The following is a 20,521-nucleotide window of genomic DNA, read 5'->3' as shown; positions in this document are numbered from 1 at the left end:
GCAAAAGCCCATAACTGATTGAGTGACAGGATTGCACAGATTTCACGTTGTGACCGGGCAAGCAAATGTATCAAAGGTTCCCCCGTAGATAAGTGCTGAATATATATTAGGCCAGTAAATGTACATATGTAAATAAACGAAAATCCACACACAATAAGGTGCATTTCTTTACTTTCAGACAGCTCCACTTCTTATAGATAGTTTATATAGCAACATTTAAAAAAATAAAATATAAATTTTCAAGGGTAGACAGAAAAAAAGGGTATGTAGGATACCATACTTAATATGGCAATAATCATTATACCTATTTCTTTCCTAAAACAATATCCTAATATTACCTTTAACAGACAAGTCGTTCCTCTAGTCTTAATGCCATGTCTGAGTTTTTTTCCAATAAGGAATCATAGTTTATATAGGTCCAAAGATCCCAGTGTTAAATGATTAGTATGTGGTCGAAAATACCTCAAATTTATTAACTGTTTTGTACATTTCTTTTTGTGACGAACACTGTTATGATTAGCACTTTCGTTTTCGTTTAAAGACAGGTAAGTCTGTTTTTATTCCAACACAATATTTGTCTAACTTTACCTATATTATTTTCTTTAAGGCTACCTGTAAAAGAAAAAAAATCATCATATCAATAAAAATGTATGTGAAGTCTCAGTACTAAAATGGTTGTAATGACTGTGGCATTCAGGAACATCAGTTCACTAGGGGTAGAACTTAGAGCTTATTCGATGAGTTATCAGAAGAGCTATGTCAGAATTTCTTGTCAATAATTGTACGTTTGTGACATAACTGCTACTACAAAGCAATACAAGTTGATTGGACTGATGGAAAAGGATCAGCACATAATTTTGCTACCGTTTCGATTGATGTACAATACAATGCCTTCCACAGTAAATTTCTGGAAATTATTTGTTGCCGAGGATCCTGCTGACACTTATATGAAACAATGCGATATATGCATGTAAACAAAAGGTAAGTTTTTAAAGGAAATTTGCTTTAATGGTGTGGTTTCTTGAGGTTCATCGTTATAAATATAACAATGTATGCACACAATCACTTTGAAATTAACATTTACCAGTTCTGCTTTTGCGACAAAGGAAAGCAGTGATGAACGTTAGTTCTATAACTTGTTTCATTTTCTTTATTGGGATTTTGTATTGTCAAGGGTACGGACGGGGATAATGGTATGTAGTTATCAATTACTAGTTATGAATTTAAATTTTGTTTCCTTTCCATGATCTATTAAAATATCGAATATTTTAATATCAGGCTATTTCCAATCACTCTTAAAATTAGGAAATCACTCACATCGGTAACAACAGGAAAGTACAAATTATTTGATGAACTAGTTTGAAAAGAAACGTATGGACACAACGAGTAATAGTTTCTTTTTTGTGATATCAAATTATTTCAGTTTCACACAAATAATGCAGTCCCTTAAAATGTATTATTTTTATTCGCCTTTTTATTCTTGCAAAATGATTAAACACTCTGTAGGACATTTGATATTTGAAATGAAAACAAGTTGGACCTGAAACGACATCACTCATATGTATATTTTTTTTCAAACACTGTTTATATCCTTGGGAAAAAATTGGTCCAAATTGTTATTTAATTCGCCAACAAAAAGTTTCAGCTGATACCGCTTTTGAAAATTCTTTTTCAGTTTATTCAATTTATGTGTTTTATCATTGTTTTTATTCTAATTCAATGAAACAAAATACTTTACTTTCCTTAGCTTAAAACGCTACAAAATTGAGCTAGTAAAAATGCAACACACTATGATCTGATAGTTTATGCGTGTTTTCTAATGGAAGTAATAAGTTCAGCGTGAACTTGTTTTACCTTTTTTCGAGGCAATACATTTTAGATAATTGATTTTTTTTCATTATTTACTATTTGAGAATTATTTGCTATAAAAAATTGCATACAGACTTTAAAGCGCATCAATAAAGACTATTTGGAATGCAAACAAACAGTAGTCCAGTAGATTTTGATCATAATAGTGTTTTTTGTTTCATTGCAATGCAAGGAAAGGGTATGACATTTACATAACATTGTATATTATACACATATTATTGAAGGCTCTTTGTGCTCATCAGAACGTTTACCTGGCAAATCTTGAGACACTTGAAGAAGCGTTGCAGCTACAATATGAAATGAAACATATGAAAACCGGTATGTTAAGGTTCTGTCACATACAATTGTATTACAATACATATACATACGATGGGGACATAACTTTGTGTAGGTTTAAACTGGTCAGGAGCTATTATTTTAGTTAACTGCTAGTAGACCTTCATTTGTACACTTGTTAAACATATATTAAATTTGTTTATATCTGTTAACAAGGAACCCATACCTTTTTGAACTGATTTTAATATATGTTTGATTGTGTTATATTTCGTGATCACACCAACATACTTTTACCAACTGCATCTTTCCCGCCAGTCCCTAGTCAGAAATTTCTTGCCCCTGTATGTTTCGTTTGCACTTTCAATTTTATTTTATGTTGCTGGAGTATATGGGGGCAAATTCTTCGTTTTACCTGTGTAATGTTGTTTTGGGACCAGCTGCAGCCTGCGTTGTTGTGTTAGGGTTACCACGTCGTACAGTACCTGAACCGATCCGTGCAACAAAAATTGCGATCGCATCACGTGACACATATTTACAAAATGCAATAAATGTAAACATCAATTTGTACTTTTACTTACTTTTGTTTTGTTTTTAACAAATCATACATCATCTTACATAATAAAACTGTCATAACATCGGTCTCCATTTAGCGGTCTTCGATCCATCAGCAATCAATCAGTCAGCGGTTATCTATCCGTCAAATCGTTGCGCGGATCGATTCAATTACTGTAATAAAAAAACCCATGTGGGACCGTTGCTGACACTTATCATCCCGTAGGGGCTGCTGTCTCCTTGACATATTTACCGACATCATTATCGTTATACAATAAAAGTATGTAACTATTCAATGACGACGTAAGACCACGGTTTCTTTTGGTTCCTAAAATGTCTATTCAAATACTTAACTTGTAAAAAAGAGAGGGTGACGCGAAACAAATTATCAAAGATTCCTATAGCTACACTTTAAAGTATGTTCTTAAATTTATTCTTGTGATATACATAATGTATCTATTCTACAAAAAGAAACAGAATATTAATGCAGTTTTCTTTTTTTCTAAATTATGCATTTTTATAACATGTGTACAAATTTATTTTTTTTTTAAATTGCTATTTTATAATCTACTTTAAGCTATATCATTTTTTATGTTAATTTCTAAATTCCAAACTTTATAGGCATTCACTTTCATATTGGTGGACGTAATATAAATCGTTATAAACCTGGTGGAAACTGGAGATGGATAAAGAAAGGTAACATGACAAAGATGACCTGTTTTGCTTTTGGTAAAAGCCAGTCAGACGAAAGCAATGCTGCACCACAGGACTGCGTGTTTTTCTTTGCACCTGACCACTACCAACTACATAATTACATGTGCTACGACTCAAGGTACAATGGAGGACACATTTGTGAGAAATAGGCAAAAGCTTTAGAACAATCTTCGTCTTTCCATACGTATAATAATTCCTATCTGTTTAGGTCTTCTTGATTAGTTAATGCACTTCATACTAAAGACAAAAACAAAAAAATACAGCCTAGAGACACGAGCCTGTCACAGCAAAAAAACAGGAATTTAACCTCGATGACAATGTTCAAAGATCAAAGGTCACCATCCATGGTATGTGATATGTCGTTTTTAGGTGATCTACCGAAATATCACAAGCCTTAATCGAAAGAAAAAAAAAGTTACATATCGCACACATGTTTTCAAATGAAGACAGCCATAGTGATCACGGGGGAATAATCAGTTAGAACAAAAAATTGAAATTTGACATCAACTTTTATAGCCTAACATCTCAGTTGTAAAAATGTTCAAATCCGCATAACCTTGATTTATAATTCTTGTTCTTAATGAAATCAAGCATATACATACATATGATATAAAATCTATTTAACCGAACTTACAAAATTAAAAAAAAACAAGGCCAAAAATATATATGCATGTACATGATAGCAAGAGTCAGCATATCAAACAAACCCAAAAAAAACTAGATATCATAATCATTTAATGGAATTTATGTCTGTATATCCTATCTCATTTTTAGGACAGACTGATGGCAAAACATAGGCTGAATTTCGAACAATAAAATGTTTCGCCTGGCAAAGCTTGATACGCACAGGTTGAACCCTAATCGGTTTGGGGAATGTATGGATACACCATTCAAACTTTACAAAGCTTTTAATTTGATTACGATTAGAAATTTGACACATGATAGAAATTTAACCAGAACCGAAGTGGTCAAGTTTTGGTAATTTTCCCTAATTGGTTCTAGTTAAAACCGGCAAATCAGTCCTCAACTTCCCATAGGGATATGGCACAATTCCACAGCAATCAATGTACTTTTACTTAAGTCATTTCCCAGAAATCAGAAAAAAAATATTGTTTTACTACTTTGCATCCCCTTATTCTTACTTGGCACAAGTCACAATTTTTTTCCGAACGAAGCACTGTACAACTGCATTAGTCAAACCCTGAACTGTTCGGGCAAATGTAGACACAATATTTGGATTTGACACCCTTAATCATCAATCAATACGACCAATAATTGAAATGTCGATTTTTTTTGGTTGTGTCTCCTTTCTAAAACATGCAACATTCGTAGATGTATAACGACCAAATTCCCGACAGTTTATCAACATTTTAATCAACAAGATCATTCAATCCTCTCTATGAAAGTTCATATTTTAGAGAAAAAAATTACTATCATACGAACAGTCCAGTGCCAAGTAAAAACTATTGTATGGATGGAGAGGAGTACTGGATACGCAGACTAGATACTGCAATACCTGACAGATGCAATGACAACATCAAAAGTATAGGAAAGCTTTCAAGCTAATATAACAATAGCATAAATATGATGAATTTATTTGACAAAAATCCAAGGCGGGAAAGGAGTCATGACCATCGCCACTATACGTCACCTAAGTTACATGATGTCTCCATAGGTGGTCTCCTTCCTTTCATACAAAAACCTCTTGGACTTCATCACATTAGAACCAAACTCTACAACACTCCCTTTACAAAACAAGTCTTGTTCATCATTACATAGATTTGTTGTCATCATTTTAGATATAAGTTTCCACAGACTCTTTAAATAAATTTGTGTGAAAAGTCAAGATGAAGAAAAACGATTAATTCTTCCACTTCCGTTTGCCAACAAAGGTATAATAAATTTAGCTAATATCCTCCATCAGAAAAAAACATTATCAACAAAATTCCGCCATATTTCAAAGACAAATCCATACCAATTATTTCATTTTTCTATATTCACTAATTGCATCCAAAATTTTCAATTATAAAAGGCTATTGGAGAATCTTGGGACCGAAGACTTCAAACCTAAACCACCTGACTGTTCTTGCAAAAACTTTCCATTCAAATATGGTCCATCCGGTTACGTGGTTATGGGAGATTTATCCATCATTAAAAACGAATTTCTGCGTAATATCCTTTCCAAAGGTCCCAGGTACCGTGAACCATGCTCCATAAATTGAAATTATAACTTATGGATGCCGTGGAAGACTACGTAAGAAAATGGATAAAACGAGAAAAAGAAGATATTGATTCCCTGTTGTTTAAGGCCGTGAGGTCTTTAATTTTGGAACAAATGAACGTTTTTAGTACAACAATGAGTGCCAATGCAACACCAGTTTTCAAAGACCCCGATGTAGCAAAAATATTGTCTACTATACATGACAAAATGTTGTCTTACCAGCAGACAAAGCCAAAAACAACATTGTTTTTTTTTCTGCAAAACATTTTACATCCAATGCTTTTTATCAAAGGTAGACGTAGCAAATAATAGCAGTGATAAGACCTATACTGCTACCACACTCTCCAAAGAAGAGATGGTTGAAAACCATAAATCTGTGCTATCCTCTTTTAGTCTATGTACCAAGGACGATGATGGTGATTTACATACAAACAACATTACATAGCTGGATCTGAAAAATGTACCACGAGACCTCTTTCAAAACTATATCTTCTGCAGTCCTACCACAACACGTGTTAATCCCGTAGTGGTATTAATTTACCGTGGATCCTGAAACATTCGAAAGATCTTTTAGAGTCAATCAGTTCAAGACTATTATCAGAATATAATAGCATTAAAACATATGTTTTTTCAACTGTATACTCCTTTTTCCCATACTCAGTTAAAATCCCGACTTAAAAACATCATACATCGTTGTTTTTTTTAAAGAAAAAGTTCTTGGTAGATTTCCTCATACTTTGTAAGAAATAATTCTTAACAATCTTCCAAATATACAGAGGAATATGTTTATAAAATGCTGTATTTTTTAATCGACAACATATGTGTCCAGTGTGGTGGACGCACTTTAGAAATCGTTGGTCGAGAAAAACTTTTGACAAACTTTACGACAAACGTGATGGCTTTTCATATAGAATTGTCAACTTTCCTTTCATCTATGGCAACATTCCTTCAACACCTGCGTATCGAGTGTTCATACCACGACTCATGCATTATGCCGAAACTACGCTGACTTTTTGTATCGCGCTAGAATTCTAACAAATAGGCTTCCGGAACAGGGTTATGTTGCTACAAGATTGAAGTCATCACTGCAGAAGTTTTATGGTCGTTATCATGAACTCGTGGATCGTTACGGTGTATCCATCTGCGCTATGAAAAATGATTTGTTCAATGTGTCATAATTTTCTTTTCCTCTTTCGACTACCCGGGACTTGACTTTTTATGAGCCACTCGGCGGGTATGTCTGGAAAAGGGGAGAACGCATACCCTACCGGTGCACCTTGTCCATGTTCCAAGTTTTTAGTGGAGTCTGAGTTGCTCATTTGCTTTTGTTACTTTGTATGTATGATTTTAGTTACTTTGTGTTCTTTGTTGTGTATATCTGTTTATATGTCTGGTCTTAGTTCCTGGATTACATTCTTTTGATTACCACTATAACCTTGGTTCTCTTGATTACTTTTTGACCCCTTATTACTTAAAACTGTCAGGGATATCTGAAATCTGATTGAAAGTTGCAGCCAGGCATTTTTATAAGGAATTCAGTTAAAAAAAAAATTTTTAAGTTAGACCACAAATAAACAGGTTATTTTCTTGACAGTAGGAAAGTGTATGTTTCAGGTCCCGAATTTCTGACAAACTAAAGTCTTTACCTTAAAACCAATCCAAGTTTGACCATTGTGTTATAGTATAATGTAAAACAATATCATTGACTGTACTCATAGGCTTGGTTAGGGCCATAGTTTGGGTAATAACCCTCAAAAACATTATCAACCTTCATTTTGTAGTTTGAAACCTTGTTATAAAATTTAGTAAAGATCAACCAACTATTAAATACTCAAATTATCACACGAAAACCAAGGGTTGAAAGACGACCAAAGCGCCATACCAATATACAATAGGATTTTTTCCCGGTTGTTTAAAAATCAATCTCAGTCTTTTGTGGTATGACATTTTGTGGTATAATTAAAATGAGATTTACTTAATTTATTTTACGATTATAAGTAAAGTCTTGTTCCAGGACCCTATTTGGCAACTAATTCCTACAAGATTCAAGTTTTAATCCCAAAATCAATATCAATTCCAGTCTTCCGTTGTTGGTATTCCACCTTATTATACAATTTCAAAGATAATTGTGGAACAATATCAATGACCTTCCAAACCTTTCACTGGAGTTATATTTTTAAATTCTATGAAGACCTTTTTTGTCCCTATTTGCCGCTTAGTATTCAATGGCTAGGGCCACAAATCCTATAATTAAAAAAAGCTTCCTGTAAGGATTTCTAACCATGTTATAAAATGCCAAAAATATTAACAAACAAATATCGAATGAAAAGGTTTTTTTAAAGCACAACACAAGCATTTGGTTACTGTATATTTCACAAGCATTTTGCACATGCTTGCTGACTGTCTAGTTTGTGTATGGGTATTGAGCATATGGCACAAACATTATCTTGTAATAGACGATCTTTATATTTGTCATGTATATCACATCGTCGTTTAAACTTGTTTATAGTCCGTTACTAGATGGGACAACAAGAATGGTAAGCACGGTAATAATCATTTGTGTTAATACATGTCTAAACGTAAACAAATCTGAAATATGTTTACTATGTATATATCATAAAATAGTCTGTGTCATAATTGATGCAAATTTCAATTCTATTGAATCCCATTGCAACGTCTCTGATGTCAAGATTGTCAACCTCAGTTGCCTTCCGTGTAAATAATTATGAATACAAAATGCCCACTTTGTGAAAATACAAGTATTTCACTTTTCTTTCTGTTTTTCACTATAGACAAAAACAGGGAAAATGGAAAATTAATTTTTATAGAGCTAGAGAAATCATGTTTGTTTGTAGGATTTTATTGCAACCACAAAACATATAGATACACCAAGTATTAAATATCATTTCAGCTACAAACATACAGCAGTATCTTATTCAACTAATTGAGAATTTATCATCTGTGAACATTTTTGGTCAAATGAGTTTGTCCATACGTAGGTTGGTGAATTATATTGTGCCGACGTCGGACAAGTTGAATTGCTAGTGTCATGTCATAATGCTATTTCAATGCAAAAGTCTCACTAAACGCTTCCGGGTCAAATGGCCATTCCCCCTGTGTAGTACCAAAAACATACTGAAACTAGACATTTGCATTTTAAGTGCATTATTTGTATGTATTATGATTAAAAGTAGTCAAAATAAAACTGAGAATGTGTACTTTAATATCATAATTGTAATTTACTACAGAAGTGTGTGAATACTATTTACATGTGTGAGTAATTTGCCTCCATGCTGTCAGAAAATGTAAAAATGTGGATTTTCAGTATTACACATGTATTTATTCTAGTAATTTTTGTGTCGAATTTCTAAAAATCATCTTACCATTAGCATAATGATTTTGAAAGCCTTATATTCCAAGCTTCGCCATTGTATGCAACCTTAAAATGTCATTTGTCCTGGGGATTCTCAGTGAAACTTTGAGAATTACTTTTTTAACATGTAAGGAAATGGAAACGTTACAAGTGGCTAGTGAGACCTATATAAATGTACCAGGAGTAAACAAGCATATATTTTAATTTCTGAACATTCAACAAAAGTGTAATGTACTTATAAAGAAGCACTAGTACTTGTATACTAATGCTTTGTAAGTACAAAATTTTCTTGGTTTGATATCGTCTCAAATTCATGAGTAAACAAAGGAAACAAAGAAAGAATTACATTTGGTATATGACTCATTTTCCTTGGCAAGAAAGTCTGCAAATCACAACACGTTCACGGCACAATTTGTCTGTGCACATTGATGTCTAGTACCAAGTATTAGTTTGTCCTCTGAAAGGTTCGCCCTTTTAAATTCGTACCAATTTCCAATTCAAGAAACGTATTTTCCGTTTTTGAGATCCTCGATCTTAAATTCTAGATCTTTTATATTTGTCTATTAATGTTTTTTTTAATAATTATACCTCCACAAAAATTTAGATGGATTAAATGAACCGTGACATAAACTGACCCAAAAATTTATCTTTCTTAGTGAACAAAAATTGGTTTAAAGTCTTCTTTTTTAAGTACAAAGTGCATACTTTTAAATTTTAGTGACCAATGTTTCCGAAAGAAGAATGTGTGAAATTTCAAAATTTAAATTCAGTTTTTTTTAAAGTTTCATCAAGTGACCAGTAATTTTTTATATGTGTGAAAATCCAGCTTTAATCTATAAGATGGCTTTATCAATGCAGTATTTTATCTTCTAGTGCATCTTGAAGACACGTCTGTAAGACAGACTTGCAGTCTCTTCAAGAAGTTTGTCCATCACAAGTCGTGGTATAGTCTAATTCACTTAATTAAGTTTAAAATCCATCGAGGAGGTTCCTGATCATTTCTTGACATCTAGTCTTCAAGGCTTGCAATTTGTTTTTCGTATGTCTCGAAGACATTTTTGATTCAATGGATGTCTTATACATGTTAATGATCATATGAAGTTTTACCAACAAAACTGGGAATGGTTACAAACATTTATCATAAAAGAACTGTAAACGCGCATATAAAAAAATACTGACATAATTAGGGCAATATATAAAACCAAAATCGATTGATCGCGATCAGGATTGATGCCATACTTCAGCTGGATGTCATATTTCAACCTTATCATTTGAAGGTTCGGATTTGGTTCCTTTATTCCTGGTTGTCCTACATAGAAGAATGAACAATTCAACCACTTCTCCGATACTGATGACAGACATTCCAATCCAAAGGCCAAGTGTCCCTCCGATGTTGGACAAAAGATTTTCAATCTACAACCAAAAATTGTAGTGAAATATCAATGTTTACCTGTGTTTCCTGTTTTTTTTTTATTTTTCAAAAATTAAAAACAACATCGAAATGCATTCATTTTCTATAAAAAAAAATACAATGTTGTTTGTTTTCGTTAAATTGAATACTTTTGATTATAAGGTTCGAATGAACTGACTGATCACTGTAAATATGTGTCACACTGACCGTAAACGCTAGCTCCTCTTCCGTCACCTCGACTGACAAATCAGAGAAGAAAATACTGATCATCAACAAATTATCTCTGAAATTTCAATAATACCAATTTCATTTTCCTGGCAAGAGTTTGTGAAATAAAACAAAGATTGATACCTAAGTTTACTTCACGTTTTCATCGAGTTAAGGCATTCTATTTGTATTTCTAGATGCAGTCTTATTCTGTGTCGTATAGTACGATTGTTTTTGTTAGATGTCAATCTTTTTTTTAAGAGAAAATGTTACAATTCCCCTACTGGTATAGTGACTTTTCTTTTGCAGCTATTACTTAATAAATCAATTTTTACAAAAAAACAAAACCCATTTGACGCCGTTTGTTCAAGATTTACAATTAATTTCGGGGATAAAACAATGAAGGTAAATGAATCAATACGAATGATATTGAGGCTAAATTAACTTACTTCTGTTTTGAATACTCTAAAGTACCGGACATTCCAGCAAGTCTTGTAGACAACATGTATTTCTTAGCCGGCCACGTTGAAAACGTCAATTCTCTTTCGTATGTTGTTTGCCTGCGTTCATAAACAATTGTTAGATATAGCATACCAAGCCAAACTCAAGTAATTTGAAATATACATTTATTTTTTTTGTTATTTATTTTTTTTTTTTTTTTGTGTGTAATTTGCAGTTTGTAACATGATGAAGTCTTCCAAGATCTTTGGTTTGCCTTCCTGAATCAACTAATAACACTAAATACTGCTCACAGTTAAACCAATTATCGTACAACAAGCAAGTATTTACACTTAATTGAAATTTACTTCAATTTTTTGAAGAGATGCACAGGTAAATTTAATCAGCTATGCATTATGTAAGAAATGTTGTAAACAAACGTTAAAACTGATTTATTAGAATAGTGTAATACTATTCAGTAGTGAATTGTAGACCTTTGCATCAATACTATAACATGACATATTATTCAAATATTGAAAAATAAATACAACCTGCATGGGTGTTTGCATTGACAATCTGTTCCTCCCCTCCGAAGATTCCATAAGCACTGCATTTCTGAACGGAGATAAATTATCAAATTATAAAAACAAAAAAGCAAACAAAAGAATATATTCATGTCTATGAAAATAATCTTTCGTTTGTTTGTTTGTTTGGTTTTTTTTGTTTTGTTTTTCTTTGTTTTTTTGTTTTTTTGTTTTTTTTTGTTTTTTTTTCTTTGAATTGTCTTGTTTTGTTTTTTTTTAGTTTTTGTTTTCTGTTTTTGTTTGTTTTTTTGTTTGTTTTTTTGTTTTCTTGTATTTTTTCTGTGTTCTTCTTATTACAATTCTCAAATTTTATGTCGTTATGACTCTTTAACAGTTTGTAATAGTGTTCGTCCCTGGTAATTGAAATATCGTAAGAAAAAAAAATGAATTATTGAATGTTATATTGACGTCCACTTTTCCTACGATTGTAAAAGCTATTTTATAGAATAACGATTTTCTTACAATTGATATCTGATAGTTTCTGTTATACTATTTGTATAGGGGTATGCCTTCTTTTACAGTTTGTTTTCATGGTAATAGGTACACCTTCACAGAAATAGTGTTCCATTACCATCTGCTTTCTGACACTAAGCCATAATATTTTGACTACAATTTTAAAACAAATTAAAGCTGACCATTTGGCGAGAAACATCGGGTAGGTCTAGATTCTATTCCACTCACTCCAGTAACGGAACAGTTGCACAATTTTGTAGCAGCAGTTTGGACACAAAATTCATGACAGGCCTGAAATGTTAACATTTTACAAGAGTTATCAAGGGAACCAACATTCCAGCGGAAATCAAGGGAATGTAATCCAGGGATAGAGACCAAACAAGGAAAACAGACACATACAACAACAAAGAAAAAACAAAATAAAATACATGAAGTAACAAAGTACACGAGCAACTCACAAAACTGGGCGCATACATCAGGTGCACCGGTAGGGTAAGCGTCTTCTGCTTTGCAAGAAATACCGTCAAGTTGCTCATAAAAAAGTAGAGTCCAGGTCGGACGAAAGATGAATGGAAAACATATCAGTTATCATGGTCCAGATGGACATACCGTTACGATCTACGAAGTCATGATGACGACCTTAAAACTTCTTAGTGATGACTTCTAGCAATATAATCCTGTTAATTGTAAAAAGTCTAACGAAGTACAATATTGTACTATGAATAAGTATACAAAAGAGCCAATAAGCAAAGGAATAAAGAAAAAGGCCAGTCCATGGACAAATCATGTTTGAGTAAACAAATGGAAAAGAACATACAAGTCAACAATTACGATACATAAAAAGACTAACACGACACCTGCACAGAAAGGATTGCAACACATGTTTTCATTTGGTTCATATTGAAACATCTGTTTAGGACTGATTGAAATATATGTTTTTGTTACGCAAACATTACATAAAAATAATAGTTTTCCTAAACTATATGAAAATAATACCTTTTTTATATATTTATTCCCATGGAACACATATAATTACAATATGATTTCTTTTTCTGTGTTCCATGAATTAAATTGTCAGTTGAAAACTTACATAGCTACTTTGAAATTGACCACTGACATCGCAATCTGAAGATTTTGGCATTAGTTTTCTCAATTTCTAAAAAAAATAAAATATTAGCAGATTCTACATAATGTCGTTAATATAACTAAAAGTCATCATCATGAAATTCATGGAACATATGCCACTTTATATAAAATGATACAACAACCATTTAGTGATTTTTTTTAATTTTATTTTCTATATTATCTACACACCGCTGCATTGAAAATAAATATTCGATAATGTATAATGTACATACGTGTAAGCTCATGTTTTTGAATTTTGCAAAAAAAACATTTGATTTACCAGTATATTCACTTTTTAATTGTACAGAACAGTGGCTAGATGAGTGAGTTTTTCTTATTTTATTCGCAATACGTGTTTATATGTTTTATCACGGTATTTTAGTATAAAACAGTCTAATACATTTATGTAATGACGATGGCAATCTGAAAACAAATGTATCAAAACCAACTTAGCTTATACAAAGACTGTTTGTTCAAAGATACCTTTCTTAATGCAATATCAGTTTTGAAGCCCGTTGCTACAGAAATACCGCTCGTCCATGATGATTGTTCGACACCCCGCTGATTAATTATCAATCTTATACCGGCTTCATCAATAATCAATGGCAAATAATCATCTTGATCAACGTTGAATATCATCTGTAATGCTACGAAATAATAATATTAACATTTCATTCTGTAAATTATACAAGGAGAGTCAAATATTATAAATTATAATGTTTCATTGAAATTAAGAATATTGGTTTTATTTCATCCCGGGTGTTGTGTAGTAGATCCTTTTGCTCAATCCATAAACTTAATCCAAACATGATTTCACAGTAAATACATTTTTTGAGTACATTTAAGTTTTTATAAAATATCCGCAAAAATATATCCAATCGTCAGCAAAGGAGAAATGTATATAAGAATAATAATAATGGTCTTAGCGTTAACACATGAAACAGAGACGACCTACATACTAAATAAAAAAAAACAATTACATATAAAAACTGAGGATCAGGAAAACAAGAAGTCACAAATAATGATAATAATAATAATGGAAAGATAAAGCACTTGAAATATGAACTCCCACAAAAACCTATATTTATAGAACGTGGTAAATAGCAAACATAATTAATGTTATATTGTATGAACAATGCGGTTGAAATGTTTTGTAGGTGCATTAATGACAGTGTGTTTCAATGATCATTAATCTATATTAATGCATAAATTGTACATTTTCTGAGCAAAGCAGTGGTACTAATACAAAATAAGAAAATCAGTGAACCCGGATTCGAACGGAAATAAAACAAGAATAACAAGGAAAACGGCAGGATACGAAACAAGAAAAACTTGAAATAACCAAAACAACATGTACAAAAACACACAAGTAAATTAGCAGTTGTGACTCCACTAAGAGCTGATAGCATGGACCAGACAGGATAACAGTACATAATCTATATATCGGTTCCACATATTACAACATTTTCTCAAAGCATAAATACTATGAAAATGATATGATAAGATCTGTGTAAGACATCAATAGTAAATCTTTTTTTTTTCTGTGTTAAAACGTATCTATTTAATATAATAAAATAACCATTTGAGGGACCAGCACGCTTAACTTTAGTTGGTTCCAACGGAAATCTGTAGCATTTGCCATAAAATTCATCTTTTACTGAAGTAATCAAACTGAAAAAAATGAAATGTTAATTACCAATGAATAGTCGTTCCTTTCTGGTATGAAAATTTTTAATTCATGAAGAAAATTATTTAATTGTCTAATTACTCTCAATATAAGCTTCATGTGAGCATCATTTTAAACATGGATTCATCCAGTATTATTGAATAAATTTTAAAATGATTGAAATGTTCTTACTTATTATGTCCACTGAAAATAATACAATAATAAATTTTCTGCAAACTCATTTGGTACAGTACAACTGTTTCTCATGTCCTCTCTTTTTTGTTGGGTTTGTACTGTGCGTTGTTCTATGTGTACTTTTAAGTTATTTTTATTATTATTATTCTCTGTCATTTATGCTGCTGGTATTATTTTTTTCGACATGTTTGCTCGTCAGTACATTTGCAAGTTAATAACTTTGATAACGTAACGTTAAGATTAGAAGAATGATATAATGTTATTTGTCGTCATTGTATTGTCTAAAAATCAAATGGCGTTTTCATCTAAAACAACACAGTCGCCTTACATGAAATTTACCTCGGACGCATTATATCGTGCAATATTCGTACAGATAAGCTGGATTAAGTTATTATGTAATTGAACCCAAAATTTTACATTTTACTTGAAACCTGTCGAGATACATTGTGTGCCAATTTTAAACTAGCGGTTCTGTTTTATTCTTTGTTTTTGAGTTTTTTAAAGCATTGAGGCTTTAATCTTGGTATTTTTAGACCTTTGGTTACAGGATTGTCCATCGAAAGAACAGGCAAGTAGTAAGTCTTCCAAATCAGGAGTAATGTCATCAAAGTTTAGTTCATTAGCAAGCAACAGCAAAGTTTGTCGAAATTCCATTTGAATTTTCAGTAGCGCTTCATAATCTTTAATATAAAACAAATGATACTGATAGTTCACGTCGATGTATTAAAATTATTGCATCAAAACCATCTGCATGGATGTGACTTTTTTTTTCTTATATGAAAATAAGCACATGTCTTGAAACTTATATTATCATTTTCTTTTATAAAAATGATGCTTTTTTTTCATTTTTTTTATTCTTTTTTCTTTTTTTTTAATTTTTTGTTTTTGCCATGCGTAATTACGTTTTGGTATATATAATTTCAGTGACTCTCAAAATAGATTTCATATTTGTATCTTTCATCCAAATATAGTTTCTTTATCTAAGTTACAAAAACACACGCCTAAAATTGTTTAAAGTACTTTACCTGGACATATAGTAGTGAATATTTTGGTGTGCAATCCGTAGAGCTGATCAAAATTATCAATTAAAAACACATGTTCTTCTTTTGGTGATGACGCTATAGCCTCTAACTCTCTTAAATCAGTAAGCCCAATACCAACGCCATATATTGTGATTCCATCCTCTTTTGCCAACTGTGCCTGAGGTACTGTTTGCCTAGAATTTATGTTCGATATGCCGTCTGTTAAAAATAATGCGATATTGTTAATCTCTGGTCTGTCTCCGTTTTTTGTCGTAAACATTTCTTTCCGCAGGATCTTTAGTGCATCAGCCATATTAGAATATCCGTGTATATATGAAATATTTCCAATAGCTCTCATGATATCGCCCTTAGTACTGTACTCATTCAAATGAAATCCAATAGAGACACCCGTGCTAAAACTCAAAGCACCTACACGAACACTTCCGCTGTCAACGTCTGATTTGGATACCAATGTCTGAAGAAAATCTAGTTGTTTCTTGTAAATATCAAATCCGAGACTTGATGATGAATCCATAACGAAGACAAGATCAACATTTGAAAAACCACATCCTGTACAAAATTAAAAAAAAATAATAAAGAACTGCTATCCATTATAAATAGAATAACATATGCATATACGAATTTATTGGCACAATCATTTATCAATCACAATACGTGAAAGGTAATTCAAAATATTTCTCTTACAATAATGTACAACTATTATGGCCAAACATTGGTGTGCAAAAGGAATATTATGCAAATTCTATTAAACTATTAAACTGAAGAAAAAAAACACTATCATGGAGCCTTCTCACCTTCTCATTTAGAAAAAAATACTAAATATCATTTTTTTTAAATATTTTTTGTTAAATATTGTTTTCCTATTTTAAAAACTGATTATAAGTTTGTGAGCTTTTAAATCAAGGGAACCAAGGTTATAGCGGTAATCAAAAGAATGTAATCCAGGGACAAAGACCAGACATGGAAAACAGACATACACAACAAAGAACATAAAGTAACTAAAATCATACATGGTTTTTTAATTAATCGTTTGCTTTTTCTTCGTTGAGAACGCCTTCTTTCTGTAGAATGTTTTAGAAATGTTTAGGAAAGTAAATTTTAACTAAAGATATTACCTTCAGACCCCTTTTCTTCGTTGTTCTAAAAAAATCATCATACAAATGATAATCCTTACTCATTGTTATGTTGAATTGTTTATCTGAGACAAAAAGAATATCATTTAACCAAGATATGTAGGCGTGCATTTGTACAGAAGAGACTCGAAATCGTAGTACCGGACAATGTTTAACTATGTGTGAAATCATAGGAAATAAGCATTGGGAATTGAAAATCAAAATCGCACAAGCCGACAATATGTAACTATGTGTAAAAGTTAAATAAATTTTGAAATTGAGACAAAACATTAATGTTTGGTAATCAGAAAAAAAAAAATGAGTCATAATTTTCAGCAAACTAACCTTCTTTCGCCAAATCGAACTAAGGTATCTTGTTCTATAGGAATTCCCTGTGTACAAGTTCTTCAGGTATCTCTGTCCTGTAGATGTGTTTTTCAGCTTTCTATAACTTAACGGGTTCAAGTTGCAGAAAGTGACATCGGGAAAGTATAAATCATCATACTGCATTGATACTTTCGTGTTTACCTTGTTACTGTTTGAAAAAAAAAGGAATTAAATTTACACGATAAACAACCTTATTAGGAGTCACATACAACAAAGAACACGAAATAATCAAAATAAAACTCACTTACAAGGAAACACACTCCACTTAAATAATATCAACTGTTTATCTTTAAAGTATATCTGGCATTACTAAAGAAGTATTTTTCCACGCATATTTCCTTTCTATGACATAGATTACCTATGGCGAATGCCAACCAAAAGCCAAGAAATATACAATCACACATCTGTCTTTCTAAATGTAGAATACAGATACAAAGTGCTTCATGTGTCTTTTCAATTACTGTGATGTCCTTTTGGTGTTTACTGTATAATGTTGACCAACGGGTTTCCGTCGTTTTTCCTATCTCTGGTCATGCAAGCAAAGTAAATATTTGCTAACATCTGGAATGATTTTATCCCTTGAAGACAGTCAGTCCATCCGTTATACAGGATATATTTTTTTTATTTTTCATCAGTTAAGGTTTTTTTTCAGTCTTATTCCGCGGTTGGTATACCTAGGTTGTGCTGTAGCTGGTCACCAAATTACTGCTGTCAATTTGATATAGCAAATTTTCGATACGTTTACACAAAGTAAAGTTAATGTTAAGCCACTTAATTAAACTATCTACTAATCAACTACGTTTTTCTTTCCTCTATGGCAATTTTAAAGGCAATCTAATTAAAGCCAAAAGTTTGCGGGCTTTGTGACGTACATGTTAATTGTTTTGTTACATGAATATTGACATCTTAAAACTTTCATTTGATAATTCATTCATATAGAGTAAACAAACATGCCCGAATTAGTGTCTTAACAAAAAAGGCTTACTCTCATTACATCATTATATTCCTTTAAAGGCGGTTAATTATCATAGCAATGGAAAAAGAAGGAAAATGTAACAAAACTGATCGATTAAATTTCGTATAAACAAATCAACTTGTATTCATAACGCCCTCCAACGATGTGGGCGACACCATGTTGTTTACTCTTTTCTTATAATTTATTATCATTATTACTCTTTCCTCTTTACGCCGTCTTTTCCGTTATCTCCTCTGAAATGACTGAATGAAATATAATTTGGGACAAAATAAATATGTTAACAAGGCATTGAATTTTCAAACATGGCCGCTATTTCCATATTGCAGGAGTCTAAACCTTTTAAAATTCGTCAAAAACTATATATATAAAAAAAGGTCGTAGGACGTTTATGCTACATTTGAAAATAGAACACCACTAGCGTTTTCCGTATTGAAATTTGAAAAAGATGACCGTTATTTCTAGGTGATCGGCGACAAGTATTACTTCCTTTTTATTTTCGAAATAAATTTCAGGAGCCGCAAAAGCTTATGTAAAATGTTCCTATGCCAATCGAGTAAATTGAGAAACATCCTAATTTGCAGTGCCTAAATATTGCATCTATTTTAAGATTACTTTTGTTCTGTTTGGTATGTTTTTTTTATCGATATATATCAGGAAAGAATTTGTGCCACGGTAAAAGTAAAATAATATATAGAGAGACATACTGTAGAAAATACCTTGTGCATGGAAAGATACATATATAGTCGGTGTGCAAACAAGAAAACATACATTGGAATGAATTGAACAACGTCTAGAATCAAAGGTGACAAAACATGTTGACAGATAATAAGATTTATGTATTTAAAGCTAAGAAAATTTATGTTGTGGTATATATGTTTCTAGTATGTCCTCATGCAAAGAATAAGAAAATCATTAAATATTAATAGTTAAATAGATTTATATCCAGTATGTTTAAATGGATTACTCTAAGACGGAACATATTTACGTTAATGATTTATACATATGTATTATGTATCGAAATTTTGCATTATTTAGCTAAATAAAAAAACACCTGAACAGCGACTCGCGTTTATGATCATACTGAATGGATAACAATCTAGAATCTTATATGGTAAAATTAATTTAAAAAGGATAACACGAATTTTATTTCATTTGTATTTCCTTTTATTCTTTTTTTTCTTTTTTTATAAATTTTGTCTGTTTGTTTGTTTGTTTTTAATATACACAAACAAGTAAATAGTCGGCCGATTTACAACTTACCTGTTAAATTGAAGAATTAATTCGTGTATTTGTCTATACGACAATCCAAAGCAGATTAAAAAGATAGCACTCCATATAAACTTTCCGATGACCAACTTACTGGAAAAGATTCGATTCAAGCCATGAATGGTTGTATATCCAACAAAATCTTTTAATTTGTCATACATGCGGTTTGACAAACTGGAGCCTTCAAAAGACATTGTGCCTTAACAAGTAAAACATCCAATGTTACACATATTCATCAAATAACCCGAGAATGAAAACTAAATTATGACAACGTTACGATTTTGTCGCATAACAAAGTTTCACTGACATTCAATGGCTTTTTCAATCAATCAGATTTCGATGGAGCGCATATTTTAATAAATAATCATAAACAAATTATACATGTGTCTGTGGAAATAACGCATGCGTATATATCTGTTGCTGAGGTGGGATGGTCGACTTTTATAGTGAATAAATTCTTCATCAATCTCGAACAACATTGAAAGTTAAAAGTTCAAATGATAAGTTCTAAAGTGTACTAGATTACAAATGTGATATGTTTAAAATAAAATAACAAATGGAACATCGCAAGGTAAAAATCGGACTTTCATTTTTATTCGTTTTACTTTTTGTTTCATATATAAGGTTAATATTCGTCTTTTAAGAAAAAGGAG

At 31.7% G+C, this 20,521-nt stretch overlaps 2 protein-coding genes across 2 annotated transcripts; one reads left to right on the top strand and one right to left on the bottom strand.

Moving 5' to 3' along the window:
* Positions 1 to 756: 756 nt before the first annotated feature.
* Positions 757 to 3,560, top strand: LOC148599405 (uncharacterized). Its single transcript, XM_088557288.1, has 4 exons — positions 757 to 781; positions 1,535 to 1,674; positions 2,094 to 2,187; positions 3,319 to 3,560. The coding sequence occupies exons 1-4, from the start codon at positions 757 to 759 to the stop codon at positions 3,558 to 3,560; spliced, it is 501 nt and encodes a 166-aa protein (XP_088413414.1).
* A 4,932-nt stretch (positions 3,561 to 8,492) lies between these two features.
* Positions 8,493 to 20,146, bottom strand: LOC148599404 (degenerin unc-8-like). Its single transcript, XM_088559138.1, has 13 exons — positions 19,863 to 20,146; positions 17,585 to 17,774; positions 17,243 to 17,267; positions 16,110 to 16,676; positions 15,620 to 15,764; positions 14,803 to 14,894; positions 13,707 to 13,870; positions 13,189 to 13,254; positions 12,281 to 12,389; positions 11,613 to 11,676; positions 11,073 to 11,183; positions 10,624 to 10,699; positions 8,493 to 10,418 (listed from the first exon to the last, which is right to left on the bottom strand). The coding sequence occupies exons 1-13, from the start codon at positions 20,060 to 20,062 to the stop codon at positions 10,257 to 10,259; spliced, it is 1,971 nt and encodes a 656-aa protein (XP_088415264.1). The 5' UTR covers positions 20,063 to 20,146; the 3' UTR covers positions 8,493 to 10,256.
* Between the last annotated feature and the right edge of the window lie 375 nt (positions 20,147 to 20,521).

The sequence above is a fragment of the Perna viridis genome, chromosome 13 (genome assembly GCF_037379345.1).
Source record: "Perna viridis isolate PV_CMFRI_1.1 ecotype Kerala chromosome 13, ASM3737934v1, whole genome shotgun sequence".
NCBI classification, from domain to species: Eukaryota; Metazoa; Mollusca; class Bivalvia; order Mytilida; family Mytilidae; genus Perna; species Perna viridis.
The sequence above is the reverse complement of the archived record's forward strand: the minus strand, read 5'-3'. Positions and strand labels throughout refer to the sequence as shown.